A 12866-nucleotide genomic window follows, 5' to 3' on the forward strand; every position below is an offset into this window, starting at 1 on the left:
ATTTCAATTCTTATTGGCCAAAAGTTTCCGCCCCCTTGGGGAAGTCGACTCTCCATTGGCCCGTCCCCGGGTCACGTGCCTCCCCTCTTCTCTTGGGCTGGAAACCTGGGGAAACAAGTTAAGCTGAAGCCCGAAGCCAGAGCTGGGTCAGGTAATGCCCTAGCGGGAAAGGGCCCCAGGAGATGGGAGCTAAGGAAAAGAGGGTAGAGCTCTAGAAGGACTGGGCACCACCGAGGACCCACAGAGCTGCCTTTCGAAAACCTAGAACTGGGGGAAGGCAGGGGAAGGTCATTTTCGAAACAGGAACTGGCCCTAGGTCCTTTGCTTAGAGGTTTGGGGGACAACTCTTGGGTTGAAAGTTAGCCTGAGGCAAGATTTGCTAGCTTTCTACAGAGGGGAGAGCCCGCGCTTTGGCTGTCTTTTAGAAAAGCAGAAGTTCGTGACAACCCTTACAGGAGATTTTTATTGAATCCCTCCTGAAAGGGGATAGTGGGGAGGGAGTGGATTTTCTTCAGAGAGGACTGAGAAGAAAAACTCTGAAAACGCAGCAGGAAAGGGTGGAGATGAGAGAGCAGAAGGAACTTCCTAATAAGGCAGTGAGATGCTGGCTTGGGAGAACAGGGGTATCTTTTGGAATGTTGAGCGAACACAAGCAAGAGAGAGGTATGTCGGGGTTTGGGACCCCGAGTGCAGGAGTTCCAGACTTCTTGTTTGTCTTGTTGACCCAAATACCCGTTGCTGGTTTCCATGGAGACAGTGGGTCTGACATCACCCTGGTTGCCATGGTGCCTAGTTGTGGAGGACCTGAGCAGGCTGTACACAGCCAGGGATAAACAGGGACTTCAGCCCAAGCTGCTGCCACTTCCTTCCTGCCACCACCTGTTAACAGTCACACGCAGCAACTGGAGATGGGGAGATGACAGAACAGTGGGGGAGGGACTGAGCACAAGGCTGAACAGCTATGGCTCTACAGATGGCCATAAAGCTATGCCGCGTTGACCTGGTGGACGTGGTGTGGAGACGTCACTGCAGTCTTGTCCTGCCTCCATGTGGGATGGGGCGGGTGTCCTTCCCCCATCCTGATCTTAGAGCATGACTGGCCAAGTCACCAGGACACTGGCCAGGGCTCACTGCGAGCTCCGCAGATGGGCCAGTCGCTGGGTTTGAGGGCAGAACTACAGACACCCCTGGCCTCACTTTTCCCCCAGTGTTTCCTCACAGTCATATTTGTTTACTGCCCTTCCCACCCCTGGGGAAGCGACGATTCATCTACCTCTGAAGGATCACAGCCCAGGACTCTGAGGGGTCAGTTTAACTTTCACTTCACCCTTAGGCCTGGTCCCAGTTGCAGCCCGAGGGCACAGGGTTGGACTTCGATGAAGGCGGTTTCCTCTCCTCCTCCTCCTCTTTTTTTTTTTTCTTGGCTCTACTAGGGACTATACCCAGGGGCACTTGACTACTGAGCTACATCCCTGGCCCTTTTTATTTATTTTTTATTTTGAGACAGGGTCTCACTAAGTTACAGAGGCTGGCCTCAAACTTGTGATTCTTCTATCTCAGCCTCCTGAGTTGCTGGGATTACAGCTGTGCACTCCTACACCTGGCTAAGGTCCCTCTCGTGTGATCCTGTTTTATGCCTGGCTTTGGAGGCTGGAATAATGTCCTAGCCCCCACTCTGCCAAGTCAGAGCAGATTAGCGGAGGACAGGGCCAGAGTCCTGATTTTTGCCTATTTTTTTTAACTTTTTATTTCTATGCAGTGCCTCACACATGCTAGGCAAGCACTCTACCACCCCAGCCACAACCCCAGCCCTTGCCTATGTTTTGCAAACTGTAAAGTGCTTTATACATGGTAGTTGCCACAGCCCCTTTTTCTCAGTCACCTTTCAAGTTTCCTAAGACCAGACCCTGCAGCTAGCTAGTAAGGGGGGGCAGAACTCAGGATGCAGAGTGAGCGTGGAGCTGGACTAAAAGTGCCTCCTCCAGGTGGATCTGAGGTGGGCCAGTGCTTCTTAACCTTGGCTGCAAGTGAGAATCATCTGGGAGGTTTAAAAACAAACAAACCGGGCCTGGTCCACCCCCACTCTGAATCAGATCCTGGGGGAGCTAGTGTGTGAGTGGTGTCCAGAGCCCTTGAGTTCCTACAGCGGGCGGTGGTGGGAGATTTAGAGCCAGAGGAGGCCCTGCCTGAGGGGTGGTGACTGTGGAGGTGTCTGGTGTTGGAAGTTGTCTTCATTCTTATTACCTGTTGGTCTTTGGCAAGGCAAGTCAGTTGACCTTTCCAAACTTCCTCTTCCCTGAGTGTAACCTCAGGGAGTTGGACTCTGTTCACCTGGGTCTTTCCAGCCCTGGATTCTTTGACCTTTCAAGGTCAGTCCAGGTTCCCAAGCCCTGTGGGTCCTTGGAGGAGGCAGCTTCTCTCTGACTTGGGCAGGTGTTGATTTGCAAGGCACATTCTGCCCCAAAGAGCTGAGGTGTCAGGATCAGAAGGCCTGGAACTGGCCTGGCTCTGCAGGCTGCTGACCAGTCCTCATCCTTGGGACCCTGTCAAGCTGTGGCTGCGGCTCAGTGGTAGAGCACTCGCCTAGCATGTGTGAGGCCCTGGGTTGGATCCTCAGCACCACATAAGAATAAGTAAATAAAGCTACTGTGTCCAACTACAACTAAAACATAAATATTTAAAAAAGAAAAAAAAAAAAAGATTGCTTTCTGCATCCTGCCGCTCCTGAAGGAAACTGGTCCTTAAAAGAGGTTTTCTCTGCAGGTGGCAGCCCCAGCAGCCGCAGAGACCTCACCACTATGGCCACCTGCCCAGATGTGGATAATAGCTGGGTGCTTGCTGGCTCAGAGGTAGGAAGAACAGACTTGGGGACCACACGGGAAGGGACCCTGAAGGGGTGGGCTGCTTTCTGGGTGTCCCCTTCCTTGATCCTGGTGGTCACCTGTATCGCCTCCTGCTGGCCTTGGAGGAACTCTGGGGAGGGAGACGGAGCTCTGGCTCCAGGGTCAGGTGTTGACTTGGACTGTACCTGGAGGAAGGGTACCAGCTGGGTGAGCTGAGAAGAGCGGGGAGAACAGCAAGAGCAAAGGCCCGAGAGCCGTGTGCAGGTGAACCGGGGGTGTCATTGGATGGGGTGGAAATGAAGCTGGGGTAGAGCCTGGGAACTCTGTAAGAGGTCCAGAGGGCCTGGTGAGGCAGTCCAGCCTCCTCCTGATGGGCAGTCAGGGAGGACTTTGATTGGGGGTGTCCAGCATTCATTGCTTTGGGCAGATATTGAAGCCACTGTGTGGGCTGGGTGAGAACAGGGACAGTGGGACAGTAACGTGGGTTTTTGTTTTGTTTTGCTTTTGGTACTGGGGATTTAATCCCGGGGATGCTGTACCGCTGGGCTATACTTCTAGTCCTTTTTAATTTTAATTTTTCCACAGGGGATCACTAAGTTACCCAAGAAGGCCTCAAACTTGCAGTCCTCTGCCTCAGCCTCCTAAGTAACTGGGATTGTAGATATGTGCCACTCCACTGCACCCAGCCAGGGACAAGGGCTTCTATAGCCGTCCAGATAACAGCTGGTGGTATAGAAGCCCCTGGGACCCCTGTGCTCCTAAAACCACTGAGAAGGGAGAAAGGGGATGCAGGATGGGGATTAGTGCCTGGAGACGGGGTGGAAACAGGATGTCAGAGGGATGTGGAGCCAGGCATGTTGGAACACGCCTGTAATCCTATCAATTTGGGAGTCTGAGGCAGGAGGATCAAAAGTTTGAGGCCAGCCTGGGCAACTTAGTGAGACTGTGTCTTAAAATAATAAAAAGGGCTGGGGATGTAACTCGGTAGAGGGCCCCTGGATTCACTCCCAAATACTGTAAAACAAAACAAAGGATCTGGAGAATTCCCAGCCTTGGCACCTTATGTATTAGAATCACTAAGGGGGAGAGGAGCTTGGCTTCCACTTACTGAGTTTGAGGTGCTGGGAGGAGCCCTGTTGGGAGTGAGGAGTTCACGTCAGCAATGACACTGAGCAGGATACATAGGCCAAGGGCTCACAGGCAGAGGGGCGGCAGTTTAGGGAAGGACAGGCACTGTGGACTCAATCAGCCCTGGCCTGGGGTGGGGTTATCCTTGCTGACTGTTGAACCCTGGGCAGGCCATGTCCCCTCTCTGTCCTCCCCTATAAAATGAGGATTGTGATTCTTGCCTTGTAGCCTTATGAGGTGACTATGAGTAAAACATGATCTGAAAATTGCAAAGAAACAGACCAAGGTCAAGAATTATTCTTGGCTCACGCCTGTAATCCCAGCAGCTCAGGAGGCTGAGGCAGGAGGATGGCAAGTTCAAAGTCAGCCTCAGCAACTTAATGAGGCCCTAAGCAAAACCTTAAATGAGACCTTGTCTCTAAATAAAATATAAAGGAGGTCTAGGGATGTGGCTCAGTGGTTAAGCACCCCTGGGTTCCCTCCTGGTACCAATAAAACTTAAAAAGAAAAAAAAAAAAAAAAGAATTATCCTTGGGGTGGTAGCAGGAGCCATGGGTGGGGTGGGCACGCAGTGGGCCAGAGGGAGGAGAGGCTGTGGGTACCCAGGGAGTCAGGCTGGCTGTGACCGGGGACAGGGGGTTTCTGTCAGCACCTGCGGGAGATTGGGCCTGTGTGGGAGCCGTGGGTATGGGAAAGGCCAGGATAGTGTGGAAGAAAAGTGGTTGGGCAGGTGTGAGGAGACCCTGGGAATGTCACTGACCTTTAGGCACCAGGGGTAGTCAGTGAGGACTTTGACCCAGGGGGGTTATTCTCTTGCTGTCCCTACCCCAACTAATGACTGAGTCGGGTTGTTCACTTACGGGAAAAGTAGTCCTGCTGATGTGGGGGGGCCCCGGGCTCGGGCAGGCCTTCCCCAGGGGCTGCTGGGTGTGCGGGTCCCTGCCTCCTAGCAGTGCTGCTAGTTTTAACAGAAGCGTGGCCTCTGGAGCGAGGGTGGAGAGTGACTGGGCGGAGACCCCTGGGTCAGCTCTCAGCTGAGTGTCTGAGATGCGGTTTGGGGTCCCGGAGTAGGCCGCTAGCCCCTGCTCCTGACTGTGTCCTGCTGCCTTCCCCTGGAGCAGCCCCGTGCGCACCCCTCTCCTCCCTAGAGCCTTCCTGTGGAGACTCTGGGCCCAGAACCCAGGGTGGACCCCGAGTCCGAGAGAGCCCTCCCGGCCCCTGGGAGCCCGCCGAAGGCCATAGGTGAAGAGTCGCCTGCAGCTGAGGGTGAAGGTAGTGTCCTGGGCAGGGCGGGGTGGCTGTCCTCCCTGTCCTGGAGGATCTGCTCTCAGGACAGGGAAGCGGTTTAGTCTTCAGTTTATAGACCTCTGGCCTCAGTCCCTCCCGGCTCTTTCCTGCCCCTCCACCTGGGGAGGGTCTGGGGGAGCCAGACAGGTGACTAGGAAGTTCAGCTGGGGAAGTGGCGTCTCCCGGGCCTTTCTCCCCCCACAGGGACCCTGTTTCAGACTGAAAGTCCTCAGTGTGACCGCATTCTGCCAGGGGAGCCCGAGGTCAAGGTGAGGACTTCACTGGGGTCAGGGAGGAAGTGGGCAGGGATGTGTGCAGGCTCTGTGGGCTCTGCTCAGGGCTGTGTCCCCTCAGGGTCCTCTGGGAGGTGGTGACTGTGATGTGGAGCCTCCTGGGCCAGGAGACGCGGTAGTTCAGGAAGACTCGCAGGAGACTCCCGAGACAACAAGCCTAGGACCAGACGCACAGGACCTGGGGGACCAGAGCCCTCTGCAGAGCCTGTCCACGACCCCCAAAGCAGGTGAGAGCCCCTGTGCTCTTCTTCTAGAAGGTTCAGGAGAGGGAGCAGTCCTCGCTGCTGAGCATGTGCTCAGCTCCGGGCCCTGGGACTCAGCAGCTCTCTACCATCGAGGCTCAGAGAGGTTAAGTGACTTGACCAAGGTCACACCTCAGGGCTCACATCTGGTTGACTCTTTCCTCTGTGCCATGGAACCCCCTCTTTTCTTGCTTCTGGAACTCAACCCTCATTCCCAGAGTCCCTTCTTGTGCTGGCTCCCAGCCCAGGAGGAGGGAAGGAGGGTGGCTCAGGACTGGGTAAGAAGCAGGCCAGACGGAGCCAAGCTGCAAGTCAGACCATGAGGGATGCAGAAAGGAGGTTCAATTAAAGGGGCTCCCAAAGAATTGGAGATGGTTCAGACAGGGCTCCTGTGGAGGGCAAAGGAGAGTCAGGATGGGTGGAGATGCCATTTGGGAGGAATTTGAACATAGAGTCGTAACTGAGGGCAGGAGGAAGAGAACATTCCAGGCCGAGCGAGGCTGAAGCATTCACACAGGGGTGGGACCACCTTTCTGGTGTGCAGGAGGCTGTGTCCAGGACTGAGGCAGAGGGGTGAGGAGTCCTTCTCTGTTGAACAGAAGGGTGCAGCAGCACACGCCTTTAATCCCAGCTACTCAGGAGACAGGCAGGAGGGGTGTGAGTTCGAGACCAGCCTCAGTGACTCAGCAAGATCCTGTCTCAAAATAGAAGGTGCTGGCGCTGTAGCTCAGACCCCAAGACCGCAAAAAACCCAAAACAACAACAACAACAACAACAACAAAACGTGCTGGAAGGGGGAGAAGCTGGGGCCTGGCTACATTGGGGGCAGCTTGCAGTGGGGAGGCAAGACCCGAGCTAGGGCAGGTGGGGGGTGAAGAGGCTGGACGTTAGAGCTTCAGACGGCCTGATGTGAGGTGGCTTCCCTCAGCTAGATGAGCGGCAACACGGCCATCCCCTGAATTGGGGGACACCAGAAGGAACCAGTTTGGAGGCAGTGTGTTGAATGATTGGTTCCTGAAGGACAACCAGAGGCCAGTGGCCAGAGCTCTCGGGTGGCCACAGTGGGGCCACGGGTTGGGCACTCGTTCCCCTAAGGGGAAGTGAGTGGAATGAGGGAGGGCGTGTGGCCTTGGGGACCAGAGAAGGACCAGGGAGACCCCCACCCACAGGACTGAAGAGCCCAGGGGGCAGGCTGAGGGGGCCAGAGTGTCAAGGGAGGGTGGTGGCTGCCGCAGAAGCTGCAAGTGAGCCACAGGTTGGAGGAAGGAGGATGCTTTTAAGACGTGGCTCTTTTCATTTGTAGATTGACAGGACGGGTCTCCTGCCTCCAGACTGGGCAGGCGCTGTCCTGGACGCCTGGGCACAAGTGGGCAGGGTTTTCAGATGTCCTCTCTGTGGCCGGGGCTGAGGGCCTCTCTGGGCCACCTGCCACTTCCCCTCTGTCCCTGTGTCCTGTCTCTCCAGTTCCCTCACAGCCCTGTCCCTGTCCCTTCTTCCAGTTTGGGTCAGGGAGGAGGGCCGCTGCTCCAGCAGCAGTGAGGATGACACGGAGGTGGACGTCGAGGGCCTGCGGAGGCGACGGGGCCGCAAGCCCAGCCCGCCTCGGCCTGGGACGCCGCTGCATGTGGAGGACCAGGCCAGGGGCGAGAGCGCGGGCAGGGAGCTGGGCCTCTCCCTCAACATGTGCCTCCTGGGCGCCCTGGTTCTGCTGGGCCTGGGGGTCCTCCTCTTCTCTGGTGAGTGGTACGTTCCCTGCCTGGGCCTTGGCCTGCATCGGACCCTGTCCTCCTGCCCCACTGTCACCTTCCCTGACCCCATCCCTCCCCTGAGGTCTCACCAGCCTGGCATCTCCATCCCCAGGTGACCTCTTAGAGTCGGACACTGGTGAGTGGTGGGGAGCCCAACTTGTGCTCGTCTGTTGTGTGGCGGGTGTTGGGAGGAGGGTGTTGGGAGGAGGGTGTTGTGGGGGGTTGTTGGGAGGAGGGTGTTGTGGGGGGGTGTTGGGAGGAGGGTGTTTTGTGGGGGGGGTGGGAGGAGGGTATTCTGTGGGGGGTGTTGGGAAGAGGGTGTTGTGTGTGGGGTGTTGGGAGGAGGGTTTTGTGGGGGGGTGTGGGGAGGAGGGTGTTGTGTGAGGGGTGTTGGGAGGAGGGTGTTGGAAGGGGGGTGTTGTGGGGGGGTGTTGGAGGGTGTTGGGAGGAAGGTGTTGTGTGGGGGGTGTTGGGAGGCGGGTGTTGCACGTTACTTCTCAGTTTTGACCTTGCCAGCTGTTCAGGGTGACTCTGGCCCTTTATCTCACTGGACCTCCCTGCTACAGGGTTTGTCCAGGACAGGAGGGTGACTGAGTGGGTGACAGAGTGGGGAGGAGTGGCCTCGGCACAGGCTCAGGACCTCACTTTCCTGCAGGGCCCACGGAGGAAGCTGACCTTCAGGTCTTCCCAGATCCTGGGTCAGAGCCTGAGCTGGTGGACGCTGCGGGGGACGGCCAGGTCTGTGTGGAGGGGTGTGGGCCTGCTGGGAGAACCCGGGACAGCCTGGGGAGCGTGAGGTAACCGGCTCTTCTGCCCCTAGGAGAGGCCAAGGGATCAGCTGCAGGCTGTGGTGCCCGCTGACAGCTCCCCCAGCCTGCAGCACCTGGGCCTTCTCCTGGACAAGCTGGCCAGGGAGAACCAGGACATCCGCCTGCTACAGGCCCAGCTGCAGGTGGGCATGGCCAGGGGGACGCTGGCTCGCTAGCCCCCCTTAGCCAGGTGTCTGTCCTAGTGTCCTTCCTCCAATTCTCCACCCACCTTGAGCATCTCCCTGGGCCTCCATGTGCAGGACCCCTCCTAGCTCTCTCCACGGCCTCCTGCTAAGGCCTGTGCCAGGCTGCGTCCCTGTTTCACGGGGCATGTCCCCTCTGACTGATTGCTGTGCTCTTCCTGGGACGTTGTGTGGAGGGGGATGTGCCGGGCTCAGCGGTTAGGATCAGTTAACAGTGTCTGCTCCAGGTACGGGGTGGGTGGGGCCACGAGGGCCACGCACTGGCCACTGGCCGTCGTTAGGGAATCTAAGAAGTACCGTTATATAAGCTCATCGACGACGCAGCCGGGGCCCAGGGTGGGACTCTGGAATCCCAGGGCCTGGTTAAGGGTAAGGATGGGGAGGAAGACGAGCCGAGTCCTCGGGTGTCCCAGTCCATAGGGGCTTGGGCCCCTGCCTACGGTAATGGAGTGGAGTTGGGGTAGGAGGTATTGGGTCCAGTCGGACGAGGACTCTGGTTTCTTCCATCCTTGACCATATCCCAGGCCCAGAAAGAAGAGCTGCAGAGCCTGCTGCAGCAGCCCAGGGGGCTGGAGGAGGAAAACGCCCGGCTCCGGGGGGCCCTGCAGCAGGGTGAGGCCTCCCAGCGGGCCTTGGAGTCGGAGCTGCAGCAGCTGAGGACGCGGCTCCAAGGGCTGGAGGCCAGCTGCATCCGGGGCACAGACGGGCTGTGCCTCCCCTGGGGCAGAGAACCGCAGCCGGGCAAGGCCACCAAGGAGCATGGACCCCGGGGGCAGGAGCCGGACCCTGGCTTCCTGGAGCAGAAGGAGCGGCTGGAGGCCGAGGCCCAGGCACTGCGGCAGGAGCTGCAGAGGCAGAGGCGGCTGCTGGGGTCTGTGCAGCAGGACCTGCAGCACAGCCTGCAGGACGCCAGCCGAGGGGCCCGCGCTCACGCTGGCCTGGCCGAGCTGGGCCACCGGTTGGCCCAGACACTGCAGGGCCTGGAGAGCTGGGGCCAGGACCCTGTGGTCTCTGCCAATGTCTCTGAGGTCTGGCATCAGAAACCCCATTTCCAGAATTCCAGGGAGTGGAGTGGAAAAGAAAAGTGGCGTGATGGGCCGAGGGACCGGAAGGCTGAGCACTGGAGACCTAGGAGAGAGGAATCTGGCTGGGAGAGGAAGAAGAGCTGGGGGGACAAGGAGGACAGGGAGCTGGCCGGGAAGTGGAAGGAGGGGAAGCCAGGGGTGGCGCAGTCAGGGGGCAGGAAGGACGGCAAGAGACAGGACCCCAGGGAGGCCCCAAGGAGAGGCGGGAGCCCGCACTCTGGGGAAAGGCAGAAGCACCCGCGGTGGAGGGAAGAGACTGGAGACGGCCACGCGCCCCTGCCCGCCTGGGAGGAGCTGTCCAAGCGCAGGTTCCGGGCCCCGCAGGGCTGCTCGGGGGTGACTGAGTGTGCCCGGCAGGAGGGCCTGGCCTTCTTTGGCACGGAGCTGGCCCCTGTGCGACAGCAGGAGCTGGCCTCTCTGCTGACAACATACCTGGCTCGGCTGCCCTGGGCTGGCCAGCTGATGAAGGAGCTGCCCCTCTCGCCCGCTTACTTTGGCGAGGGTGGCATCTTCCGGCATGATCGCCTCCGCTTCCGGGATTTCGTGGATGCCTTGGAGGACAGCCTGGAGGAGGCGGCGGTGAGACAGACAGGCGATGACGATGAGGTGGATGACTTCGAGGACTTCATCTTTACTCACTTCTTTGGAGAAAGAGCGCTGAAGAGGAGGTGGGTGGCTGTGGGGGCCTTGGGGGGACAGGGGAGGCTGCTGGGAAGGATGGAAGGAGCCAGGGTCCTGGGCCTGGGGAGGGGACTTTAGTCTAAGGACTTCTGTCCACTGCTGTCTCCAGCAGCCGGATACACTGCCTGCCTTCCCGAGGGACCTCAGGGTCCTCGGTGTCCTTTGGGGCTGGGGGATCTTTCCTGGGTGGTTCTGCCCTGTACCTGCAAGGCCTGGGGTGTTGGGGAGACCCAGCATTCCAGCCTCCCCAGCTGGAGCCTCGTCCTCTACCCCGTGTGCCAAGTTAGCTTCCTTAGGAGGAAGAGGGGGTCCCTTCAGCTCATTATTACCCCCTAAAGCCCTCTTCTTCCCACATCCCACCGTGTCCTCCTACAGGTCGGGGAAGAAGGACAAGCACTTGCGGAAGCCCAGAGACATGGGGCCCCGGGAGGAGCCTAGCCACCGCTCCCACCCCCACCCCCACCCCAGGGGCTGAGTCCCGCCTGGGGCATGGCCCAGCCTGGGCCCAGCCAAGATCCCCCGCGATATCAGACCCCTGGAGGCCAGGCCCCAGCCATGCCCCTGGCTCTCCAGGTGTGGTGTCCCTGGACAGCCTTCACAGAGGAGCAGAACGCACCCAGCACTGATGTCACTTTCGCAACAAAAAGGCCCGAGCTGGACCCACCTTACTGGCTATGCAAATATATGCAAATGCTCAGGGCCCTGGGGCTGGCTGGGCAGCCTGAAGGGGACCCAGAGGAGCCTGCTGTCAGTGGGGGAAGGGCATCCTGTTTCTGAAGCCCAAGAGCTCTGTCCCCTCCTGTGTGTGCCTCCAGCCCCACGCGCTGACCCGGCACCCCCTGGGACTTGACTGGCTGGCCGCCCAGCACGAGGGCTTGCCCTGGGGTTTGTGAGATTTAGAAGCAGCCGTCCCTAGGGGTGAAGTCCCCTCCCCCTGCTTCTCACAAGGCCTCACCTCCCCGTGTGAACTAGAGACTTCTGTAAATTATAGACTTCTATGGGGACGCTTGTCACTAGGGGTGGTTTCTAGGCCCAGGGGCCACCGTGCAGCTGCCCACCCAAGTGGGGGGTGACATCCTAGGCACTGGTACTCACCACCTCTTGTGTGGCCTTTCCTCCTTGCCGTGCCCTCCCCACAAAGCCCAGGCCCTGGGGCTGGAAATTCGTCTTTCTGCTCCAAGCTGCCCGGAGAGCTGGGAAAAGAGCAGAGGACTTTTGTGGACTCAAATCCGGGCCAGTGATCTTGGGCAAATTAATCTTTGGGAACTTGGGTTTCTTATCCTCAAAAAAGGGGACTGAAGGGCTGAGAATGAGATTGAATAAAACAATTAAAACGCCTGTCCTGTTCTGGCACTCAGATTACGACCTACAGGTGTGATGGCGGCAGTGACTGGGGAGGCTGAGGCAGGAGTGTCTCGGGTTTGAGGACAGCCTGGGCAACTTAGAGAGACCTCATCTCAAAATATTAAAAGAACTGGAGATGTGGCCCAGTGGTAAGACGCCTCTGGGTTAAATCTCCACCACCGCATCCACCCACCACCAAAAAGAAAGAAAGAAAAGTTATGGCCTTTGGAGCCGTTGGTAGAGGGCACCATCTTCCTTCCCCCCAGGGCTCTGGGACAGAGGTGAGGGAGCCACTAGGTGGCATCCGGGCTCTACATTTGTCCAGTCCTTGCCTCCCCCTCTAGTTATCACCCCTGTCTCAGGGCCCACCCCGCTGACCAGGGGTCCTGCTCCACTGGCTGGTTTTCCCAAGAAGACCAAGAATCTCCTTGGCTCTTGGGAGGGTCCTTCCTGACATCTAACCTCAATGACTTTGGCAGCTCCCTGGGCTTCTGGCCTTCTTTGGGAATCTCCCAGCCAGGGCTGGGGTAGAATCCTGTGAGCACCATGACTGCTTAGGCCAGGTCAGAGGAGTATTGGAATCAAGGAGGGGAGGGCCATAATGGATTTCTGTATTATTTAGCAAGTGTGACTGTGACTTGCTTAAGGGCTTTAAGTATGTTAACTCAGGCGGGGGCAGGAGGGCTGGCGGGGATGGAGTGAGGACCACTGATTCTGCAGGTATTTGTAAAGTCTGATATGTACCAGGGACAGTGAATCCCTGGGAATGCAGAGGTACCTTGGAAGCTTATCATCAGCTGGGTGTGGTGGTGCACACCTGTAATCCCAGCAACTTGGGAGGCTGAGGCAGGAGGATCACCAAGTTGGAGATGAGCCTCAGCAATTTAGCAAAACTCTCAGCAACCTAGTGAGACCCTGTCTCAAAAAATACAAAGGACTGGCTTCAGTGGTAAAGCAGCCCTGGGTTCCATTCCCAGTACCAAATAAATAAATAAATGAAGCTTGTGTACAGTGGAGGCTGCTCTCTGCAGCAGGAGGAACTGCAGTTAGGCCTAAGGCAGAATTGCCTCTCCAGAAAATGGTCAGTGATACAAGCTTGGGGGTGGGGGGTTAGGAAGGAGTCAGATTCTAATTTTGGAGTGAGGTTGGAAGGAGCAGGGACCTCAGGGCCAGGATTTGGGTTCAGCACTAGGCTCCATGGAG

The 12866-nt window shown here is 57.9% G+C and overlaps 1 protein-coding gene across 3 annotated transcripts; it reads left to right on the forward strand.

Moving 5' to 3' along the window:
• The first annotated feature begins 51 nt into the window (after positions 1 to 51).
• Pbxip1 (PBX homeobox interacting protein 1) lies at positions 52 to 11657 on the forward strand. Of its 3 annotated transcripts, none has more exons than XM_046421911.1 (11): positions 52 to 151; positions 2764 to 2849; positions 5120 to 5243; positions 5463 to 5527; positions 5613 to 5778; positions 7293 to 7529; positions 7654 to 7677; positions 8197 to 8279; positions 8362 to 8493; positions 9078 to 10306; positions 10695 to 11657. In XM_046421911.1, the coding sequence occupies exons 2-11, from the start codon at positions 2799 to 2801 to the stop codon at positions 10792 to 10794; spliced, it is 2211 nt and encodes a 736-aa protein (XP_046277867.1). In that variant the 5' UTR covers positions 52 to 151; positions 2764 to 2798; the 3' UTR covers positions 10795 to 11657. The 3 variants fall into 3 exon arrangements, with proteins under 3 accessions (XP_046277867.1, XP_058427919.1, XP_046277865.1); XM_046421909.2 differs by lacking the exon at positions 52 to 151 and adding an exon at positions 1209 to 1305; XM_058571936.1 differs by lacking the exon at positions 7654 to 7677.
• The last annotated feature ends 1209 nt before the right edge of the window (positions 11658 to 12866 follow it).

Source organism: Marmota monax, unplaced genomic scaffold, assembly GCF_021218885.2.
Source record: "Marmota monax isolate L192 unplaced genomic scaffold, Marmota_monax_Labrador192_F-V1.1 WCK01_AAM20220418_F8-fsc00108, whole genome shotgun sequence".
Classification (NCBI taxonomy): Eukaryota; Metazoa; Chordata; class Mammalia; order Rodentia; family Sciuridae; genus Marmota; species Marmota monax.